Here is a 23,134-nt window from a genome sequence, read left to right as displayed (position 1 = left end):
ACTTATGAACTCCTCTTCATGTTGATGTTGACAGAACACTTTTCTATTGTTATTCAGTGTAAACTCACTAGTTGGACGTGTATAAGGAGTTCAAGAGTAGTTAAGAATTGGTTAATGATGATGTGCCCCTCCAAGTAAAGTCACAACATAATTATACATTAACATATCATGAGTTCATCATGTTTAAATTAAGCATAAACTAATGTGGTACTTAATACATTAATTAACAAACAATCATGAACTAACAAGTAATTAAGGTAGCCATTATTCACACACGAACTCATATGAATCATGTTGTAGTAAAGTTAATTCATAATTAGTGCATAACTTAACTCATCATTAATTCATAATAAAGTAATGTTTAGTTTACATATTAATACATCATTATTCATGTACTGTTATTGTAAAGTGTTACCAGATTTACTTTATAGAGCACAAGGCTATAGGGACAATTTCAGATACAGCCATAGTTGTCACCTCATTTGCTGTGACATAATCTCCTGCTGCACTCTGCCACTTATTTATAATACTATTACTATACGATGACTTTTAGGAGCACTTTTGTATAAGAGCCCTTTTGTGCAGAGGCAGGATTGTGCTCATTAACCTGTGTTTATTTCCTTTTGTGTCCTACTTTACCACATGTTTGTGTATTTTAAGTCTTCTAGACCAACTAAATATGTGTGGACTACCAATAGAGTTGATTCTCTCTGGCCAATCAGTGATCTGCAGGGTTCACATGTCACATTTTAGTAAAGGTATAGCTTACTTTGGAAACAGGTACCAGGTACCAGGTTTCCACACAATGGAACATTCCAAAAGCGAACCAAGCTGCATCATGCCATGAATTGTCTACTAGAAAAATGTTCATAGTAATATTTTTATCATCAGCTCTTTGAAACTCAGAAGAGACATAAGCTGACTGACGGTGACATCAGTCATGCGAAATACTGCACTATAATAATGTGTCCACCAAATCAGTGTTACTTGCATCACTGTATTTCTGTTGTGTTGGATATGCTCTTTTCTGAAGTAAGCTAATTTAGTTCTGCTAAAAAGGCATTCCAAAATAAACACCCTAGTAGCAAAGAATTCTGGCCCAGATTTGGCATAAAGCTGGCACAGCAGGCATTCATCCGGCACTGGCATACAGCATGTGGGCCAAACATGGCCCGGGTTTGGCAGAGGTGGCACCGTCTTTAAGGCGGCACACAAGATTTGGGCCAGATGAAAAACGTAGCATTTGGCCCAGATTTAAAAATTTGATAAGTGGGCCTTGACTCACATTTAAAATACACTAAAATCATTTTTGAGTAAAGAAAAAAAATTCTACCAATCAGGTCACTTGAGAAAAAGTGTGCCCATAGTGTGCCTAAAGCGCATCACTCCATGGGTTTATCAATTTCATTGCAATCGTGACACACCAACCTATCTGGCCCAGTTCAGGCACAGTTATGAGTTATTAACTTGGCTGAGACTTGGCCCAGATATGGTCTGTGTTTGGCCCTTGTCTGGAAGCAAGATTTGGTCCAGTCATGTACCGTAATTCACTGCGGCATGTGGGCCAAGCAAAACCTGATTGTGTGGGCCAGAGCTGGGCCAGAGAAATTTTGCTATGTGGGCATTGAAATAGTTCTAGTAACTGTGAAAAGGTTCGTTGAGTGCAAACAAAGCTACAACAAATAGGGAGCCATAAACTGTTGTGCTATGGGATTTTTGTAATGTCACCTTTTTCAGAACTATTATTTTTAAGAATGAACCTGTAATGAAATTTCTACCAGCTAAATATCTTAGTTTTGATTCTTGCTGTACTTGGCTGTAAGGATCTAAATAATAATAATTTTAACAATTCAGCTCAGTGGTATAACTGTAATGCAGTTAAACTTGCCTGGAACTATACTTATGTTCGCATCTCACTGAAAATAACTGCTCGCTTAGACCTTTTATCATATAATTACATTCAAGCACTCAGCAATGCATTCAAGCACGTTTTACTTGATTGTTAGTCACTTAAAAAAATGTTTTCTTTACATTTTCTTTTAAACACCATTTTACTGATTAAATTTATTTGCTTCATCATTAATGTGCCTCTGAATCTACTGCAGTGTGGACAAAGCCAATAAATGTTTTTTTTCATTGATGTAGGCTAAATAACCCATTTATAATTCCCATTTTGAATTCTTTGCATGTTTTCGTCTTGCTTTTGAACAAGCCAAATCTCACGTTTTACAGCTTCACTAGAACGGGCATTTTTTTTCCGTTACCGGAGCTTGTATAACAAGAAACTTTAAAAATCAGCTCCTCCTCCCTCTTCCCCTTGTGCATCAGTTAGTCCAAGTGCAGAGCAATAGGAGGTCGCACTGAGATCTCACCTTTCCGTTATGTAAGTCTCACTTTATTTAAATTAATTGTTTATTTTAAACAAGCTTTATGAAAGAGCGCAACTTAGCCCATTTTTTTTTTGTTCCCCTAATTCAGTAACTGGAACGTCGGCAAGTAGAAGAACTGGACAAGCCAATTTAGCTTAAAATGAGTATGAGTTTAATTGACACCTTCATTTACGCATTTGCGCACGTGTGTTTATTAAGTTGCATAGCACAAACTGGTCAAACTCAGCGCCAGGGCAACACTGGAGCAGCAGCTCTCAGACAAACCATACAATGGCAGCACAATGGCAAACTCTTTAGTATATTAAGTCAAGGTTCGGAATATCAGCCGCCGTTAAAACGAGACGGAAACAAAGAGCAGGCGCAAGCCAGACCGGTAGCCATCGTCCGCAATGATGATGCAGCAACGAGAACCGACAGCTCAGCGCCTTCACGAGCCTCTCAGAGCCGCGGGTCTGTGCGCGTGCCGTCAGGTACCGGTGCGCGCGGAGGCGCGTCGCGCTGGCTGTCAGGTGACGGAGCGCGCACCAGAGGAGTTAACGGGCGCAGAAACCACACGGACACGCTGCGGTCACTCAACGGCACCGACAGACCCGCGGGTGATGATGAAGTGATGGTTGGTGATGATCCTTACAACCCCTACAAGTCTACTGACCCGGACAACCCGTATTATAATTATTACGACACGTATGAGAGACCTCGTCCCGCACAACGCCCGGGATATGGCACTGGATACTTCCAAAATGGTAAAAATCTATCTATCTATCTATCTATCTATCTATCTATCTATCTATCTATCTATCTATCTATCTATCTATCTATCTATCTATCTATCTATCTATCTATCTATCTATCTATCTATCTATCTATCTATCTATCTATCTATCTATCTATCTATCTATCTATCTATCTATCTATCTATCTATCTATCTATCTATCTATCTATCTATCTATCTATCTATCTATCTATCTATCTATCTATCTATCTATCTATCTATCTATCTATCTATCTATCTATCTATCTATCTATCTATCTATCTATCTATCTATCTATCTATCTATCTATCTATCTATCTATCTATCTATCTATCTATCTATCTATCTATCTATCTATCTATCTATCTATCTATCTATCTATCTATCTATCTATCTATCTATCTATCTATCTATCTATCTATCTATCTATCTATCTATTCTATTCTATTCTATTCTATTCTATTCGATTCTATTCATATTCATATTCATATTCTATTCTATTCGATTCTATTCTATTCTATTCTATTCTATTCTATTCTATTCTATTCTATTCTATTCTATTCTATTCTATTCTATTCTATTCGATTCTATCTATTCTATTCTATTCTATTCTATTCTATTCTATTCTATTCTATTCTATTCTATTCTATTCTATTCTATTCTATTCTATTCTATTCGATTCTATTCGATTCGATTCGATTCTATTCGATTCGATTCGATTCGATTCGATTCGATTCGATTCGATTCGATTCGATTCGATTCGATTCGATTCGATTCGATTCGATTCGATTCGATTCGATTCGATTCGATTCGATTCGATTCGATTCGATTCGATTCGATTCGATTCGATTCGATTCGATTCGATTCTATTCTATTCTATTCTATCTATTCTATCTATTCTATCTATCTATCTATCTATCTATCTATCTATTCTATTCTATTCTATCTATCTATCTATCTATCTATCTATCTATCTATCTATCTATCTATCTATCTATCTATCTATCTATCTATCTATCTATCTATCTATCTATCTATCTATCTATCTATCTATCTATCTATCTATCTATCTATCTATCTATCTATCTATCTATCTATCTATCTATCTATCTATCTATCTATCTATCTATCTATCTATCTATCTATCTATCTATCTATCTATCTATCTATCTATCTATCTATCTATCTATCTATCTATCTATCTATCTATCTATCTATCTATCTATCTATCTATCTATCTATCTATCTATCTATCTATCTACCCCCCTCCCCCAAACCGTAAGACTAAGTAGTTTGAACATGCTGTAAAAGTAATTTTTGAGTGTGTCTGTCTATCTAAAAATAGGCCTACTTAGTTATAATGTCTAAAACTTAAATTTAATTGATAAATTGATTATAACTGTTTAACTTAATTTGCATAATTATTGTGGATTAAGAATGTTTGATTAAAAGACAAAAAATTGCACCTTTCCAGGTAACAAAAATATTTTAAAAATGTGAAAGTTCAGACAAAATTATTGTGGTTCAAAAACATTTTGCTAAATCAACAATTTTATTGTCCAGTTTCTGTAAAATCAAGCTACAACATTCATAATGATTGACTAATTGAAAACTACCACTTTACATTAAAAACTAAAATGTGTTTTGATACCAAGTGAGGCAGCAAAATTACTGGTGTTGCTCTAAAAAAAAAGACGTGCATTTGATCTAACTCTTGAATTTCATGTGCATAATTGCGTGTTTTTTAATTTAATTGAAAGTGTTAGCTTGAAATAATGACATTTTTCCACAGAAGAAAAAGCAGGTTAAGTTGGTTTGCTGGTCAGGGTGGTCTACGTCAAATGGGCTTTAGACATTTCATAAAGATCTGTGCATATTCTTTTATCTTTTAATAAAACATTGCAGTGTTTCGTAGGTTTGCCTGATCTTGTGGGAGACCCATACTACATCCAAGCATCCACCTACGTGCAGCGAGTCCCGATGTACAACCTCAGATGTGCCGCTGAGGAAAACTGCTTGGCAAGGTAGAAGGAATGTAATCAAGATTTCTGATGCGTGGTTGCAACTAGAGAAAGAAAGTATTCCTCCAAGAGTAACGGATGAGTCATGAGAACCAATTTAAAACCCATGTGGTAGGAACACCCCATAACTCAAACCAGCTCTGAGACAGGGAAAAGAATTAAACTAAAGTCCAGTCACGATTGGAAGTGAGAAACTCTACAAATAGGTTTCGCATAAAGCTGTTTACATGGAAAAATGATCACATGCATGACTGCGAAACACATTACTGGGGCGCAGAAGAAATGTCTAGTCCAGTAAATGGAGTGCTTTGGAATCGTGCATCTGTACTTGTTCCATGTGCGCCTGAATGTGGCCACCGGGCCAAGATACACTTTCTGAAAGTTGTTATGACAAAATGAGAAGCTCAAGGAATGTCTGATATTTTGTAACCGTTGGACTGTTTTTGTTGCGCAGCTCTGCATACAGGTCCAGCGTGAGAGACTACGACATGCGTATGTTGCTGAGGTTTCCACAGCGAGTCAAGAACCAAGGGACCTCAGACTTCCTTCCCAGTAGGCCTCGCTACACCTGGGAATGGCACAGCTGCCATCAGTAAGTCTATTCTGACACATATTCTCATTGACACTGAGATTTGACAAAACTTGATCTGGATCAAGTTTTCTGATTGACACTTATAATACAAAACACACAAACAGTTTTTATATAGGGGCTTGAACATTTCTGCAAATAATTGACTATGTGAGATGATGTAAAACTTGTGTGATTATGTTGTTATGGTTTGAATTATTTGACCAATTTGTTCATCAGCTTCATGATTAACATCAGTTTAAAAGGCTAGTTCAGCTTTCAGCTGCATCTCAGACTTGGAAACATCCATACACACTTATTCACACAAAAACACCATGGCCAATTTCATTCATTCATCCATTCATTCATTTTCTTTTCGGCCTAGTTCCTTTATTCATCAGGGGCAGGCCCGTGCAGAGACTGTTCAAAGGGCATGTGCAGGATAAATTTTTTGAAGATTGGGGGGGAGGGTGGAGGGGTGGTTGGGGTTCTGATCAGCGGTGTTGTCGCGCGCATACTCGAGAGCAGTGTTGTCGCTTGCCTAACGAAGGGCGGGAGGGGGTGTGTCGCGGGGGCACTTTTGATCATTTTGGAAGGGCACTTTCTATCCAAGACTAAAAACGGCATGTGCACTGCACAGGTTGAGCCCTATGTGTGCACGTGCCTGATCAGGGGTCACTTCAGTGGAATGAACCGCCAACTTATTCATCATATGTTTTACGCAGTGGAAACCCATTCAGCTGCAACGCAACACTGGGAAACACCAATACATTCTTGCACACACTTGCATACACTACGGCTAATTTCAAGAGTTCACACTTAGCTGATGATTGATTATAAGCAAGTTTGGCATGCTGTCCCGGGAGAGAGCCCTGAGCTCGAAGGTTCTTGAGCCCTGGGCTCCCTCCCGTTTGGAGGAAGAGAGGGGAGCCTCGAGCTCAGGTAGATCTCGACAACTCCCCCTTGATAAGAGCTGATGACTAAAAATTGAATGCTTTTAAAAGATATGCTGATATAAGATTATATATAATAATATAATATAAGATAAGATAATATAAGATTACCTGAATTGCAAATTTAGATTTATCAATTTACTTGTTGTGCATGTTTTTGGAATGTGGGAGGAAACCGGAGGACCCGGGGAAAACCCACGCAAGCACGGGTAGAACATGCAAACTACACACAGAAACGACCACCGGCCTGTTGAAGGACTAGAACCGGTGACGTTCTTGCTGTGAGGCGACAGTGCTAGTCACTGGGCCACCGTGCTGCCCTATGGAGGGAAAGGTGAAAAGGTAGGGGTGGAAGGGGGGATTCTTCAAATCGAAGATGACTGTAGTGAAAAAACCCTGGCTCTTTATAGTGGGTTAGGAATGGCCTGATTGGTGGATCATGCATGCTAATGCAGAACCAGCCGTGTTCAATCATAATCACGTGCTCCTCTCGAAATTAGTTTATGAATAAACTTCACTTAGCTTATTCAATTCACGTGTACCGCATGTCTTTGGACTGTGGGTTAAACCGGAGCACCCAGAGAAAACCCATGTGAACACAGTGAGAACATGCAAACTCCACAATGACATGTCAACTGACTCAGCAGGGACTCGAACCAGCAACCTTCTTGCTATGAGGCGACAGTGCTAACCACTGCGACAGTGTTTCCCCAAAACAACAATTCAGTTATTACAGTTTTTCCCAGTCGATTTGGTGCATTTGTCACAACACTACATTATTTACATTTGCACAACAGTTAATGCATTTCTCAAAACAATTAGTCATTTGTGTACATCATAGTAGCAGTTTCTCATTACTTCCAGCAAATTGCAAATGCTTTTGGACATGCGTTCACACAGCTCTCTGCTGTTTATAACATAATCATTTGCTTATGTCATGTCAGTCAAAATGAACTAAACGTGTGAATGCTGAATAGTCATGGTAAATAAAACAAATGGTCCTTATTTCATTACTTGAGTCATTACATACAAAAATGTTGAACTACTGTATGTGTCAAAATCTGTCAAATGTAAATATTATAAAAATGTTTAAAAATTTTCCTGAAAATTCCTTCTGAATTGAACAATTTCATGGATGATTTACAGACCTGTGTGTGTTGTAGGTTCAGTACTGTTAAATACTGCAATATTGTTTACAGTTGTGCACAGCTCTACCCAAAGGAAGGTTATGTTTGTTGTAAATATGGGTGTATTTATTCTTTTGCACAATTCTGTAAATAAATTAGAATTGCAAAGAGCATCTGCAGTAAAAATGTGAAACATACATATTCAGTGTCTTGTACTCAGATATCTCACTAAATGCAGTGATGTCTAACTTTACTGTAGTTTTCAAATGGCTGTGCAAATAGTAAAAAGTGCTGTCTGGAGCATTTTCAGCAAGTGTCACCAAAATAAGACTTTTTTTGCATTAAAAAAGTGTAGAGAGTAAATTGTCATAATGAAAACATGACAAAGCCATTTGACTAGCTTGTTCATAAACAATGGTGTCAGGACTTTTCATCTTGATGACACTGACACTTCATTGACATCAGTACTTGTTTTTGAGGAATGAGCGATCCATTTTAAGAAAGTGACACACTTTAACAGGTTATCAACTAGGTTTGGCAGTTTGTACTAATTGTTTTGAACAAAGCATTAACTGTTGTGCAAATGTAAATAGTTTTGTGAGAAATCCACCAAAGCCACTGAGAAAAACTGTAAATACTCAGCCTCGTCATTTCAAAGGCCTGAAAGTTTGGAAGTTTGTTTTAAGAACATAACTTAAGATATTTAAGGGGAAATCAGAGAGCTCTCTCATCCTCCACTGGCGGCCATGGAGGCCATAAATCTCCTAAATCATAAATCTTTCAAAGGATCTCATAAACACATCCTCAAAACTGACCAAAGAGAAATATTATCAAGCTAAAAGAATAATTTTTGTGCACATGAAACAAAAGTAGCTTCTTTTTCCAACACATTCTTCTCCTCAGTGTCAGTACACGGCAAAGCTTCACGTGACGCTGCTGACACATTAACTCGGTTTTGTTTTAAACAGAGGAATTTGCGAATTGTGTTGGGTGAGGGGGTAGTGTATGTCACTTCGCAGTGATCATAAACATGCTCCCTATACTGACCTTATTTTTTGAGTCAAGAGAGGGCACAGCCACCGGAACTTATTGGCTTGAGACTTGTGGTCTTATTCACTTTTATTGGTTTATAGCAGAGATGCCCAAACTAGGGCCCACGGGACAAAGTTGTCCCATTGTAACCTTTAATTTGGCCCCAAATCCCATCTGAGATGAGAGGGAGAATTATGAGTGTAGTTTAGAAACTAATTCTAATTAAATGTAACCTTTTAGTTTGATTGTTTGTTTGTTTGTTTTCTTGCTAAGCTACAAAAGACTAACTGAATTGAAACGTTGTGAATATTTTTTAATGTACGTACACCCCAATGGAGGACAATGCAAAGACATCAGTAAGCAAATGAAGGCAAAGGCAGATTCTGCTTGACTAGTGTATGCAGCATTGAACTCCACTTGGTGAATAAATTGTTTATGTTTTTTATTGTAATAAGTTGTAATTAAAATGTATACTGCAGTAATTAATACAATTTAAAATAATGTTTTTGATATTTCCAAACATTATTAAATAAATTAGGAAATTTAAAATTACAACTTCAACTTTCGGCCCTGGCTCTCAATGATATTTGGTTTTTGGCCTTTTTGCGCACCTTTGGTTTACAGCCATAAAAAAGCTTGTCATGTTGCTTGATGTTGCAGACTATTCTTTTCTTAATTTGTTATTGTTTATAGACAAGTAGTTTGAGCGTTTATTGCAGTTTGTTATTCCTAGTGATAACCCCTATAGGCAAATTAATCGAAAGTCCTAAAACAAAAAGAACTTATGCTGTCACATTGCATAATATGACCAATACTGACACTCAGAAGAAGAAACTGTTGAATAAAGTCAGTATTTTGGTTTTATGTGAACACAAAAGTATTCTTACAGCTTGATAATATTTCTTTTGAACCACTGAAGGCATTTGGTTTGATATGAGGATGTTTAAAACCCGTATCATATTTCCTTGTGATACACTGAGGTCTAACGAAAGGAAACTACGTTTACATGGAGATCAGTAATTGAATTATTTGCCTTAATCTGAATAAGACAATAATATGATTAAGGTGTTTACGTAAGTTGCCTTTTGAATGTTCCTTTCATGATCCTACATTATTTGTTATAGCACATCGATTAATGTCATTGTGTCACCACGCTATCCACGTTTCCTTCAGATTTTCATGTAATTTTGGGTGTTTCATTTTTATCTTGTCGACTTAAACTGCAGCTTGACAGCTTTCATTCAGGAACATTTCATGCATGCCCTCCATGCCCAACGAGATATTGGCTGCATGTATGAACTGCTGGAAAATTGTCGTTTTAATATAATTTGATACTGCACACCAAATGGGGAAAAACATACCTATATTGTGTCTAAGAAACATTATTTACTGAAATAATACCTTTAATTCACAGCTTAATAAACAATCGTGTGCGCTTTCACAACAGCACAAACTTGTTGACACACAATAATACCTTACCAACTTCGTAATCTCACTTTTTTTGTGTAAATCTAAATTTTAAATCTTGAGAAGGTCCAGTTTCTTGAACAGACTGACTATTTCCTTTAATAAGTCATTAATGTTTCATCAGGTATTATTTTTTTTCGCCTCTATATGTTTTTTGAGCTTATGACTTTTAAGTTTATGAATTACCAAGGATCACAATTTCAACCAAAAATCTTCTTGAATGTTCTACTGAGAGAAAGGTCACCTATATCTCCTGTATGACCTGATAGTGAGTCAATTATCAGCATGTTTAAATTTTTGAGAAACATATGAGATAACATTTTTGAGAGTTTATGTTCCTCTTAAGAATTCTGACGACAGCAGACATGATGCAATGAACTGAATTCCTTCGCTAAAAGAAAGACTGCAAGGCTTACTTGTGCGTTTATCGTGCTTTGAATGTTGTATCTGAGTGATATCTGAATCCTGGTGCTGTTTTTAGAAGGGAAAAGGTCTGTATTCTTGTCTAAATGAAAACACTTAGCAGAGGCCCACTACTGCTGCCTTTACTTCAGTTGACTCAGTAACGGCTCACTGCATAGTTTTGTGTTGAAGTAAGCCATGTCTCACCACCAACTATGGCGTACATTTGGACGAGCTCCAGTGAATACAATGACTTTAGGTCTTGCACATAAATGGGGCGTAAGGTCTGTATGCTGACCTGCATTTATTGGAAGTGTTGTATTGCTTTTTGAGTATTCTTGTCTGTTATTTATTTATTTTTTCATTGCACAAAATGTTCTTAAGTTCAGACAACTGAATCATCTAATATGACAATATAAAAAGATTTTGGCAGTGCTGCAGTTTTCCATTTGGTATGAAGGAGTCATTTAACTAGAAATAACTGTTTTGTAGTTGATTACTCATTCAGGGACAGTATGACATTATTCTGTGGAATATAAAAGAAGACATTTGGAGAAAGCACATGCTACATTTTTCCAAATTACAAAGAATGAAGCCTTGAGCTTCAAAAATGATGTAAAACCCCATAAAAAGTCTGTTAACAGTTTGCAATGTCTGATTTGTGTAGAAATCGAGAGTATATATCAATCATTGATTAATTTATTTGTCTGAAATATCTAGGTCACAGAAACAGTCTTAAACATTTGTTGATAAATCTGAACTATGTGTTCACAAGTCAGATTCTTTTAGTTCAATTGAAAGGGCCCTATTATCAGTCTGATCTCATGAGTAGACGTAAGTATTTTACGTTTTGTCAGTTTAGTGGCTAATTCGTATGTATGATTTTAAAAAGAAGGCGTGGCACTCAACCCCACCCCTAACCCCAACCATTATTGGGTGATGAGCAAATTGTATGAAATTGTACAAATTAGATTGTACGAATTGATACGAATTAGTTTGGCATGATTTGTTGCTATTTTCAGACCAGCGCAAATCAAATTTTTACTTTTTAAACTTTTAACAGCAAATTCATGTGCGTCCCTTTGGTGTGCCAGTAAAGGAGGTGTGTTAAGGCCAGTGTTGGGAGTAATGAGTTACAAAAGTAATGCATTACAGTAACGTATTACTTTTTCCTGTAACGCAGTAGTGTAAGGCATTACTAATACATTATTAGTAATATTTTACTCGGTGCATGTTTAGTAACGCTTTCGTTATAACAAACTTTTCTTCCGCAAAACATTAACAAATAAAAAAAATGAAAATTAATGAATAAATAAAATCTTTGCACTTAAACTAAATGAAACATGTAGGCTGATGGATGTCTTAAGTGGAGTGTGTACAACACTGTTTACCTATTCACAAAAGGAGTAAAGAGTAAAGTAAAGAGAAAATAGGAAGGCCGAATGGAAGAGGCTTGTTCTTTATTCTTGCGCTGCAGATGACCTTTTAACTGTTCTCTTGCTAGTGAAGCAATCAGTTTTTACACTTACAAAGACCGTCATGTAAATAGCAAATGCGCTGTGGTGCGACACCACTTACTCTTAAAGGGAATGGTAGATGAAACTGATTATGAACTGTGTTTATTAACACAACCCTATTATTATTATTCATTTTTTTGCTTATTCTCATTGCTTTGTTTGCTGAACTTTATTTATTTTATTTTTTATTTTTTCACTCTTTTTGTTTCTTTTCTTTTTCTTCGACTCCTCTCCTTCCTTTTCTGTTTTTTAATTTTTTTTATTTTATTAATTTTTGTTTATTATTATTAGTTTATTTTCTCTTTTCCTCTCTTTCCCCTTCTACTTACTACTATTATTATTATTTATTTTTATTATTATTATTATTATTATTATTATTACTTGTCCTCTCCCTGATTTCCCATCCTCCCCTTTCCTCGACACCTTTGTCATAAATGGTATAACTTTTATTTTTTGTTATCATTATTATTATTACTGTTCTGACTTGTCCTGTTATCTTTTCATTATCATTATTACAAGTATCTATACCATTATCATTATTAAGGTTGCAGTTGTTGTAGTTGTAGCGGTAGTAGTTGTAGTAGTAGTAGTAGTAGTAGTAGTAGTTGAAGTAGTAGTCATTGTAATAGTATCGATTGTTATTGAGTAATTGTTACGGAGAATATTAAAGTAGTAGTTCATGTAGTAGTAGATGTTTCATTCTATATGTTTTATCTATATATGTGACACTTGATTCATTTATTGACTGTTATTGTTCCTAATGTATGTACTCTGACCTGTCCACCAAGTTACCTTTACATGCATACACACACTCACACGCACACACTCACGCACATACCAGTACCTGACTATATTGTTGTTGTTTTTGTTTTTCGTTGCTTTGTATTTGTTATTTGTTGATGTTTTCTTGTATTTGTATGATTTTTGCATATTCTAATAAAAAAAAAAAAAATTAACACAACCCTGTTAGGCTATGTGCTGGAGCGCAAAGCGCAATTTTCCATTCTTAAAATAGCAAAAGTAGATTCGGACATGCCTTTAATGCTTTTGCTCCATGCTCTTTAGACTTTGCACCTAGATCATTAAAATAGAACCCAAAGACTCTGATCAGTAACTGAGAAGGGGAAACTCAATGGATCTCTGCTATTTTTTCTGATAATTCCTTTTATGTGGTCTACAGTGTGTGAATTAAGTAATGTTAAGCTGCGTCCCAAATCACATACTTATGCACTATTCTACGCCATTTTGTAGTATAAATAGTGTAAGTAGTGCGTTCACACTTAAAACTCTAAAAATAATAAGTGCACTTTAATTACCTGGATGATGCACTCATTCAGCCGGTAAAATTAAGTTTGTAATGATGGACACTTCACGCACTCAATGACCACAGTTTTGCTCATGTAGCAGAAGGGGTGGAGCTATCGGCCGCACTTGTTGGATTACTTTATTTTGGATTGTGAAAGCAAAATTCTCCTATGAGAGTGATTATAGCGCCTCACGATGGTGAATGCGGTAAAACTCATGGCAGGTGTTATTTGATAGTTTGGTCATTTATTGCACTTATTTGGCAACCGTCAAACGTCATCAGGGAAATGGTTTGAATTTCCGCCTAGTAAAAAAACATTAGTGCTCCATTTGAGTCGACACTACATACATATGCTATGCTGTTAAGTGTGTAAGTGCATAAGTACATAGTGCATGAGTGCATTGTGTATAGTGTGCCATTTGAGACGCAGCTTTAGTCTGTGTGATGCTTAAGAATGTTTCAGTGCACACTCAGAATTGCTTTCCATGAAATATGGTGCTGATAAGAAAGCGTCCTTTGTCAAGCCCACTTACACTAATACTTGTATGATATTTTTCCAGAAACGAAGCATTGATATGAAAGTGTCAAAGCATACAAAGAGGGGAGTGCATGTGTTTTGAGGAATAATGAATGTATTCTGACCTACAGACATACATATGGCTTTTACCACCTTTCTTTAATATGAAACAAATGGTGGCAATTTTGTATTCCTGCACCATTAAATGCAAGATTGACTTTTACAATACAGATCAGAGCTATTATTTCCCACTATTTGGTCACAGCCCCCCCACATCTTGCTTTGATGTTCTCCAGGGGGGATCAAGTGGTTTTTACTGGTTTACTGGCCAAACCTGCCTGTAATTTGCACCCTGCTATTTGTGAATGAAATTATGAAAGTGTATGATATGATACATTTAGTTTCCCCTTAGAAAGAAAAAAAAAAAAAAATATATATATATATATATATATATATATATATATATATATATATATATATATATATATATATGATTCTGAACTGCAGAAACAAGTCATCAGCAATTCCAGTTTCACTTCTGCTAGATTTGTTAAACATTTGCATGGTCTTGTCATATTTGAATTGGTTTGTGTTGTCAGCATCTTACTGAGGAGCAGCATTTATTGTTAAAAACAAAACACTTATTCTTGCATGACTTTTCAAAAAACCTTTGTTATAATCACTTCTTCAAGTCTCAAATTGACATGGTAAAATGAATAGCATCATTGTTGTGTTCAGAAAACTGAGGGTTAAGAAATTTCTTATTTTATTTATTTATTCATTTTATTATTATGCTTTAAACAACAACATGACAATACAACAAACAAAATAATGCCAGGGTGATAGAAGGTTAATAATAATAACAGCACAATAAGTAAATAAAACAAACACAAAAAACAAGAGTATAAATAATTAATTAAAATTCTAACAATTACAAACAAGCTGGACCTTTACATACAATTGAAAATTTTTAAACTAGAGCACAAATGCACAGTTTTAATGGCCTTTCTATTAGCACTATGCTGAATAGTACAAAAGTAATTTTCAGTTCATTATAAAACAAACTAAAACAGCGTTTTTGTTGTAAAATTCACACTTATAAATATGAAACTTAATTAACAAAATAAATAGGTTTATAACAAAAAATACATATCATAATTAAAATATAAAAAAATTAACGAGTTTTTTTTTTTTTTTATAAAGACAAAAGCATCACCAAAGCTTTTTAACATAACCACAGTACCAAACGATGTGGGGTACAGTTTCCAAATGCAAAGAAAAAAAAAAAGAAAAAAAAAACAATTTATATAAATATACTTTTTAAATTTACTGAGAAAATATTTAACCAGATAGAATTTATGAATTAGTTAAAAATATATATTTTTTAATCTTCATTAATTTTCTTTTCAGCTTAGTCCCTTTATTAATCTGGGGTCGCCACAGCGAAATGAACTGCCAACTTATCCAGCATATGTTTTTACGCAGCGGGTGCCCTTCCAGATACCTATCACTAGGAAACATCCACACTCATTCACACACTACGATCAATTTTAGCTTACCTAATTCACCTATCCCACGTCTTTGGACTTGTGGGGGAAACCGGAGCGCCCAAAGGAAGCCCACGCCAACATGGGGAGAACAAACAAACTCCACACAGTAATGCCAGCTGACCCAGCTGAGGCTCGAACCAGTGACCTACTTGCTGTGAGGCAAACGTGCTACCCACTGTGCCAACGTGTCGCCCTATTTCTTTTATCTTATTTGTAACAAAAGATTTTTAAGGTAATGACTAATACTTTCTGTTATTTAGAAATTCTTAGTTCTTATATAACAGCAAGTTTTTACGCAGCGGATGCCCTTCCAGCCACAGCCCATCTCTTGGAAACATCCAAACACACACTTACACTACAGACAATTTAGCCTACCCAATTTACTTGTACAACATGCCTTTTGACTGTGGGGGAAACCGGAGTAAACTCACGCGAATGCAGGGAGAACATGCAAACTCCACACAGAAACGCCAACTGAGCCAGCTGAGGCTTGAACCAGCCAAAATTTTAACCAATCAATTTTAACAGAATCATTTAGAGAAGAGAAATCCAAAGAGGTTAAGAAAATCTCTAATGCCGAAATTCAAATATGATGCTATAAGCAGTCGACCAATCACAATAGACTGAGATGTCTGGCCAATCAGAGCAATAGGGAGGGATTTAGAATGATCAAATCCTTGCACAAATCCTTTGAGAAATGTGGTATAATGAATTCTATTTTATGAGAAAAGTATTTTCAACCTGGGATGCTTGTAAACCTATTGTAGGAAACCTTAAAGATATTAAAATTGGAACCTTTAAAGGCATAATGGGGCACTTTAAAAGAACTGCTTACTGGAGGGGAAATTTTGATTTTAGTCTTTTCCTCACACAAAGCTATCATATAGCCAAGAAAAGCTGGTGGTTTCATGCTGCTTTAGCCACAGTTCTGAAGCTCAAATCTCTTGATTCACTGCAATTGCAGGGAAAAGTGAATAAAAATCTGTCCTCTCCTTTTATGGTCTACAGAAAAAAGAAAGTCGTTTAGGTTTAAAATGGCATGAGGATGAGTAAATCATGAAATCATTGTTTTGTTCCTTTAACAACTTTACTGGCTGCATTGAAACTATCCGAGGTGAGATTTGCATGGTGTAAATTCCTGCAATTCCTGCAAACTGGCAATGAAGCTCATTTGGAAAAACTCTGCACAACATTTTTCTGCCTGACGAGCATATATATGAAACAGTTTAGAAACTCGGTTGAGAAAATGGAATTTGAAATTGGGATTAAATGTTAAAAACACATGGCATGCATTATTAAATTGATTAATTAGTCCAAATATGAAGCTGGAAACAATTTGTTTCGCTCTCTCCAGGCACTACCACAGCATGGACGAGTTCAGTCATTATGACCTGCTGGACGCAACCACTCACAGAAGAGTAGCAGAGGGACACAAGGCCAGTTTCTGCCTGGAGGACACGTCCTGTGACTATGGTTACTACCGACGATACGCCTGCACCTCCCACACTCAGGTCACACTCATTTAATAAAGTAATTATCCATATATATATTTCTATGAATGGACATTTTAAAAATAGTGTTAATCAGTGCTTTTCTGTGAAAGAAAAAGCACTTGGCACTTCTCCAAAAAAACATTTTTTTTTTTAATTTTAAATAGTTCAACATGTTGCACTGGGGTTTCATTTATACAACTGTGCGTAAAAACATTCCAAAAAGTAAACATATGTCAGAATCAATAGTCATTCATTTATGTGTAATTGTTTTGTCATATGATGATATAAAGTCAATATTTACATCAGATGTGTTTGCTAAGAGTTTACTTACAGCTGCGCACATTCTCCTGTCAAGTGTGTTTTTTATAGATCACCACTTTTGTATGGGAAGTGGCGTACACACATTTCCACCCATTTTGTGCATACCCCATGTTTATAAATGAGACCCCTGGTCAATATTATGAATATATAGATAATGCAAGAAATAAGTGACTTAAAAAAACAGCTTCATCCTATAATGGTTCACTGATGTGATACTATGATGATACCATTGTACTTTGAAAACTACATATTGGTGATTCATTCATTCATTTATTCATTTTTCTTCGGTTTAGTGCCTTTTATAATCAGGGGTCACCACAGTGGAATGAACTGACAACTTATCCAGCATGTTTTACGCAGTGACAACCCATCACTGGGAAACACCCATACACTCTCACATTCACACATACACTACAGCCAGTTTAGCTTATTCAATTCACCTATAGCGCATGTCTTTGGACTGTGGGGGAACCTGGAGCACTCAAACGAAACCCATGCGAATACGGGGAGAACACCCAAACTATACACAGAAACGCCAACCGACCCAGCCGAGGCACAAACCAGCCACCTTTTTTGCTGTGAGGTGACAATGCTACCCCATGTTGCCCCGTGTATGATTCATCCTATTTGAAAATTATGCAACACCCTCCAACCCAACAAAAGGTAAAATCTTTTAATGTAGTTTAACTATAGTAACTACAAATTAGTAAGCGTTTTCTATACTAACCACAGTTTTTTTTTTTTTTTTGTAAAACCGTAGTTATCCCAATGCTATCTCACAGCAGTAACTTTTTGATTTAGTTGCTAATTAATATGAATTTTTACAATGCCATTTCTATAATTTATTAGAATTTGCTTATACCCCAATGACGGTTGGGTTTAGGGGGGAAATTTGGGGCTACGCCTCCTTTCAAAAACTGATTTCAAGAGTTCACACTTAGCTCATGATTGATTATAAGCAAGTTTGGCATGCTGTCCCGGGAGAGAGCCCTGAGCTCGAAGGTTCTTGAGCCCTGGGCTCCCTCCCATTTGGAGGAAGAGAGGGGAGCCTCGAGCTCAGGTAGATCTCGACAACTCCCCCTTGATAAGAGCTGATGACTAAAAATTGAATGCTATTAAAAGATATGCTGCAGTATGAGATTACCTATATTGCAAATTTAGATTTATCAATTTACTTGTTGTGCATGTTTTTGGAATGTGGGAGGAAACCGGAGGACCCGGGGAAAACCCACACAAGCACGGGAAGAACATGCAAACTACACACAAAAACGACCACCGGCCTGTTAAAGAACTAGAACCGGTGAAGTTCTTGCTGTGAGGTGACAGTGCTAGTCACTGGGCCACGGTGCTGCCCTATGGAGGGAAAGGTGAAAAGGTAGGGGTGGAAGGGGGGATTCTTTAAATCGAAGATGACTGTAGTGAAAAAACCCTGGCTCTTTATAGTGGGTTAGGAATGGCCTGATTGGTGGATCATGCATGCTAATGCAGAACCAGCCGTGTTCAATCATAATCACGTGCTCCTCTCGAAATTAGTTTATGAATAAACTTCACTTTGTATGAATTAGCCACAAAACGAGAGGGGTCTGGATGCAGACCTGGTGCAGTGCAATCTGAGCTGCATCCAATGCTTTTTGTTGCAATCACCTAACCCCACCCCTAACACTACCCATCACAGTGACATCACTCACTCCATTGAGTGCATTGTGTCTGACATTGCATCGCTGAGTGATGCAATCTCAGCTTGCATCATAAAAGCTGCATCCAGATACTATTGCACTAAACTGGCAAAGCGTAAAATAATTACACTTCCTTATGAGGTCAGGCTGGTTATACATATGTGAATTTGTATAACAAATAAAAAAAAACTAAAACACTTTTACTATAATATAATTATGGTCAAATCGCATACCTTCACCATGTTTTGCAATTGCATGTGCTAATAGACTTCTAATGTTATTGTTTTTCAAGAGTTCACACTTAGCTGATGATTGATAGTAAAGCTAGTTTGGGGTGCTGTCCCGGGAGAGAGCCCTGAGCTTAAGATCCTCGAGCCCTGGGCTACCTCCCGTTGCAAGGCAAGAGGGGAGTTTGAGCTCAGGTAGATCTCGATGACTCCCCTTCTTGCTTGTTGTAGCTAAGTGTTGGATATGTATGCTGAAAAGGTGTACTCAGAGTTTAGCTAATGTATTTTGATTAATTGTTTAGAGTGATTGTTTTTGAACTGTGGGAGGAAACCGGAGGACCCGGGGAAAACCCACGCGACCACTGGGAGAACGAGCAAACGAGCACAGAAATGCCGTCTGGTTTGGAAAGGAATTAAACCAGGGGCATTCCTGCTGTGAGGCAACAGCGCTAATCGCTGGCCACCGTGGCGCCCGTTTGAAAGGAGGGAAAGTAGGGTTGGGTGGGGGGGTTTCTTCAAGACGAAGATATTGAGATAAGAAAAGTCTGGTTATTTATAGTGAGTTAAGGATCGTCTGATAGGATAATCAGTCATTAGCTAAAGTTGGAACAGCTGTGAACAATCATAAGCACGTGATCCTCTTGAAATTTGTTTATGAATAAACTTCACTTAAACTCCAAAACTAGTATTAAGACAAGTACATTTTAAACAGTAGAAGAAAACTCTCTCTCTCTCAATGGGTCCTACACCCGGTGCAATAAGGCGCAAGATGTGTTAGCCCGGCCGTGTTGCTATTTTCAGACCAGCGTAACCTTAATTTCCCCATTTACCACAACATTGTTTAAATATCAAATCCATTTGCACCACTTTGTGGACTCATGGGTGTTCCGGTGTAGAAAAGAGGTGTGTTACTGCGCATTGTTGGTGCATTGCTATTTTGAGGAACTTAAATAGACCTGAAAGCAGGTCTAAAGTCCAGTGTAGAGCTTGTTAGTTTTGCGCCCCACTTTCACATTGCTTAATACACATAGAATGTACAGCAATACACTTTTTTTTTTACAAATGAAAAAGAATTAAAGGATTAAAAATTAATAAAAAGTATTACTTTCGACGTAAATATAAAAACCACATCTTCATCTCGAGGTTTTTTTTCAGTTCATTAATGACAATTTGCTTTTGTATAATGTTATTATTATCATTAGTATTATTTATTTAATGCATATTTATATTTGTTTATTAAAAACAACCTTAGATTTGTCCACCTGTCAGGTTTTGGACCATATGGGGCACAACATGCGTTTTTGAATATAACACACTTCGTTATTGTTGTTCATTTATTCGTTTGCAGGAAATTAGAATTGAATTTAGAAACATTTTTGAAACAAATCTTTGCACTTAACAAATTAAATTAATAACTTAGGCTGATGTCTGTGCGTACAATACCATTTCCATATCCACAAAAGAGAGAAAGAGAAAGTAAAGGTTGATTAGAGGTGGCTCATACTTTATCCTTCCACTGCAGAAGTTTCACTGTTTTCTCACTAGTGAAGCTCTTAGTATTTCCACTTACAAAGTCCGCCATGTAAATGGCAAATGTGACATGGCTTGATGCAACTGACTCTTAAACGGAATGGCAGATGAGACTCTGATTGGTTTATTCTCGAAACACCTATAACTCATTAAGAGAATAAGCAAAGCCTTGTTAGACGATGTGCCACAGCGCAAAGCGTATGTTTTCGTCCTTAATAGCAAAAGTGAATTCAGCCATGCACTTAATGCTTTTGTGCCCTGCTCTTTAGACTTTGCGCCTAGATCATTAAAATAGAGCCCTACGTTTTAATGATACTTCTCAATATTGGGTGTAATATGCAGATATATTTATCTTTCTTCACAATGTCCACCCTCTTGGATGGCTTCACAATGCATTGTGGGATCAGTGTGAAGAATGTATGGGTTGCTTGTTATGGTACACAGCCTACAGTATACTGCATGGAATTAGTGGCCTTAATGAAGCATGTTTGATCACGTAATCTTACCCCTAAAGACATGTGTATATATGTACATAAAATAACACACCTTTACCATGTACCTTTGCTGAAAGTGTTCTGTTTTTGTTGTTCCAGGGTTTGAGTCCAGGTTGTTATGACACGTACAATGCTGACATTGACTGCCAATGGATAGATATTACTGATGTGAAACCAGGAAACTACATCCTCAAAGTGTGTGACTGTAATCAAATAAGTTAAGAAATATCCAATATATGTTCCTGAGTTAAAACCTCTTGTCTGTTGTCTAGGTTAGTGTTAATCCCAGTTACCAGGTGCCGGAGTCGGACTACAGTAATAATGTTGTGCGATGTGATGTACGTTACACCGGAAACTACGCGTATGTTTCTGGATGCCATATATCGCAGTAAGTATGTTTGAAATATTTTGATTGACTACTATGACTGCGTGTACTGTAATTAAATGTAATAACGTGTTTCCTTTATTTCAGATATTAAGTATGTAGTGATGGATCCAATAGAAAGATCAACAGACAAGAGGTGATTTAAGATAAAAAAATAGCAAAAACCGAGACAAAGTGAACAGATGACTGGACTGTTTGAGAGAGCCAATGATCAGCAGGGCATTCTAATGTTGACTATACCACACAATATGAAATCCTGAAGCCTAAATACAGTCTGTAAATTGCATTATTCATGTTTTTGTTTTTGCTATGGAAGTTCTAAGCAAAATGTAGTTATTATTGCCAGTTTGCAGGGACACCACACATTCCAGATCATTTGGAATCATTCTCTCTGATTAAAAAAAATTATGTTAAAAAATGAAACCTTCAGATGTTGATTCACACTATAGGGATTTTTCCTTAAAACATGCTTTAGTGTGCTAGAGCGTTGCTTTAGTTGTGTATTCTAAGTAGATATTTATATACAGATGCTCATATTACTGCAACACATTTTATATATGAAATGAAAATTACTTGAATAAATAACTTCACACTCAGCCTCATGACCTAATGACTTTGACTTATTTGTTTTCTGACTCTGCACTCTCACACTCTGTTAAGTAACACTAACTAATCATTTAAAGTTTCTACAGACTTTTGTTCCAGTACAATAATGTATTTTTAAATGTATTGAGTAGGGGGCAGGGCATTTATTTTTGAGCTCCTTCTCTCATTATTCACTTGCAGCAAACTAATGGTTGGAGGGATGTGGCTAAGCTTATTTTGCTTAAAAGGATAGTTCACCCAAAAATGTTCATTCTGCCATCATTTTCTCACCCTACCTGTCCCAAACCAGTTTGACTTTCTTCTGTTATAATTAAAAGAAGGTATTTTAAAGAATGTTGGAAAGCTATAACCATTTACTTTTTCCTGCTACATTTTCCTGCTTAGGAAGTCAATTAGCCCCTTTCACACATTTCTGGAAAATTACCGGCAATTTTCCGGAAAGCTTGTATGTGTGAACAGGTCCTTTGAAAATACTGGTAAATTCGTTCTGGCTATTTTCCGGAAAGAGAAGTTGTAACATTACCCGTAATTTGCCGGAACGCTGCGCTGTGTGAACGCAGAAGTAGGATTGCCGGAAAGAGCGCGTGCTCGTCTAGAACGTGCTGACGTGAGATGCCTTCTTTAGCCAATCAGAACAGTCAGATGCATTCACGTCCGCGCGCTTTATGACAATAAAAGCCTTAGAATATTTTTTCAAACACATTTAGCTGCTAGAAATTTGTCAGATAACGTTTATATGTTCATCTTAATTCCAACCGTGTAATTAATTATCGATAAGATGCTTATGATAAGCCGTTGT

The 23,134-nt window shown here is 36.6% G+C and overlaps 1 protein-coding gene across 3 annotated transcripts; it reads left to right on the top strand.

The window, feature by feature from the left end:
* Nucleotides 1-2,319: 2,319 nt before the first annotated feature.
* On the top strand, nt 2,320-22,329 carry loxa (lysyl oxidase a). 3 transcript variants are annotated; one of them, XM_087269139.1, is made up of 8 exons: nt 2,320-2,383; nt 2,479-3,133; nt 5,059-5,167; nt 5,619-5,756; nt 16,958-17,114; nt 21,444-21,539; nt 21,617-21,732; nt 21,817-22,329. In XM_087269139.1, exons 2-8 carry the CDS (start codon nt 2,530-2,532, stop codon nt 21,821-21,823), a joined length of 1,227 nt encoding a protein of 408 aa, XP_087125265.1. In that variant the 5' UTR covers nt 2,320-2,383; nt 2,479-2,529; the 3' UTR covers nt 21,824-22,329.
* The last annotated feature ends 805 nt before the right edge of the window (nt 22,330-23,134 follow it).

Source organism: Danio rerio, chromosome 10, assembly GCF_052040795.2.
Source record: "Danio rerio strain M-AB ecotype USA chromosome 10, GRCz13ab, whole genome shotgun sequence".
In the NCBI taxonomy this organism is placed as follows: Eukaryota; Metazoa; Chordata; class Actinopteri; order Cypriniformes; family Danionidae; genus Danio; species Danio rerio.
Note: the sequence above shows the minus strand (reverse complement) of the source record. Positions and strands in the feature narration are given on the sequence as shown.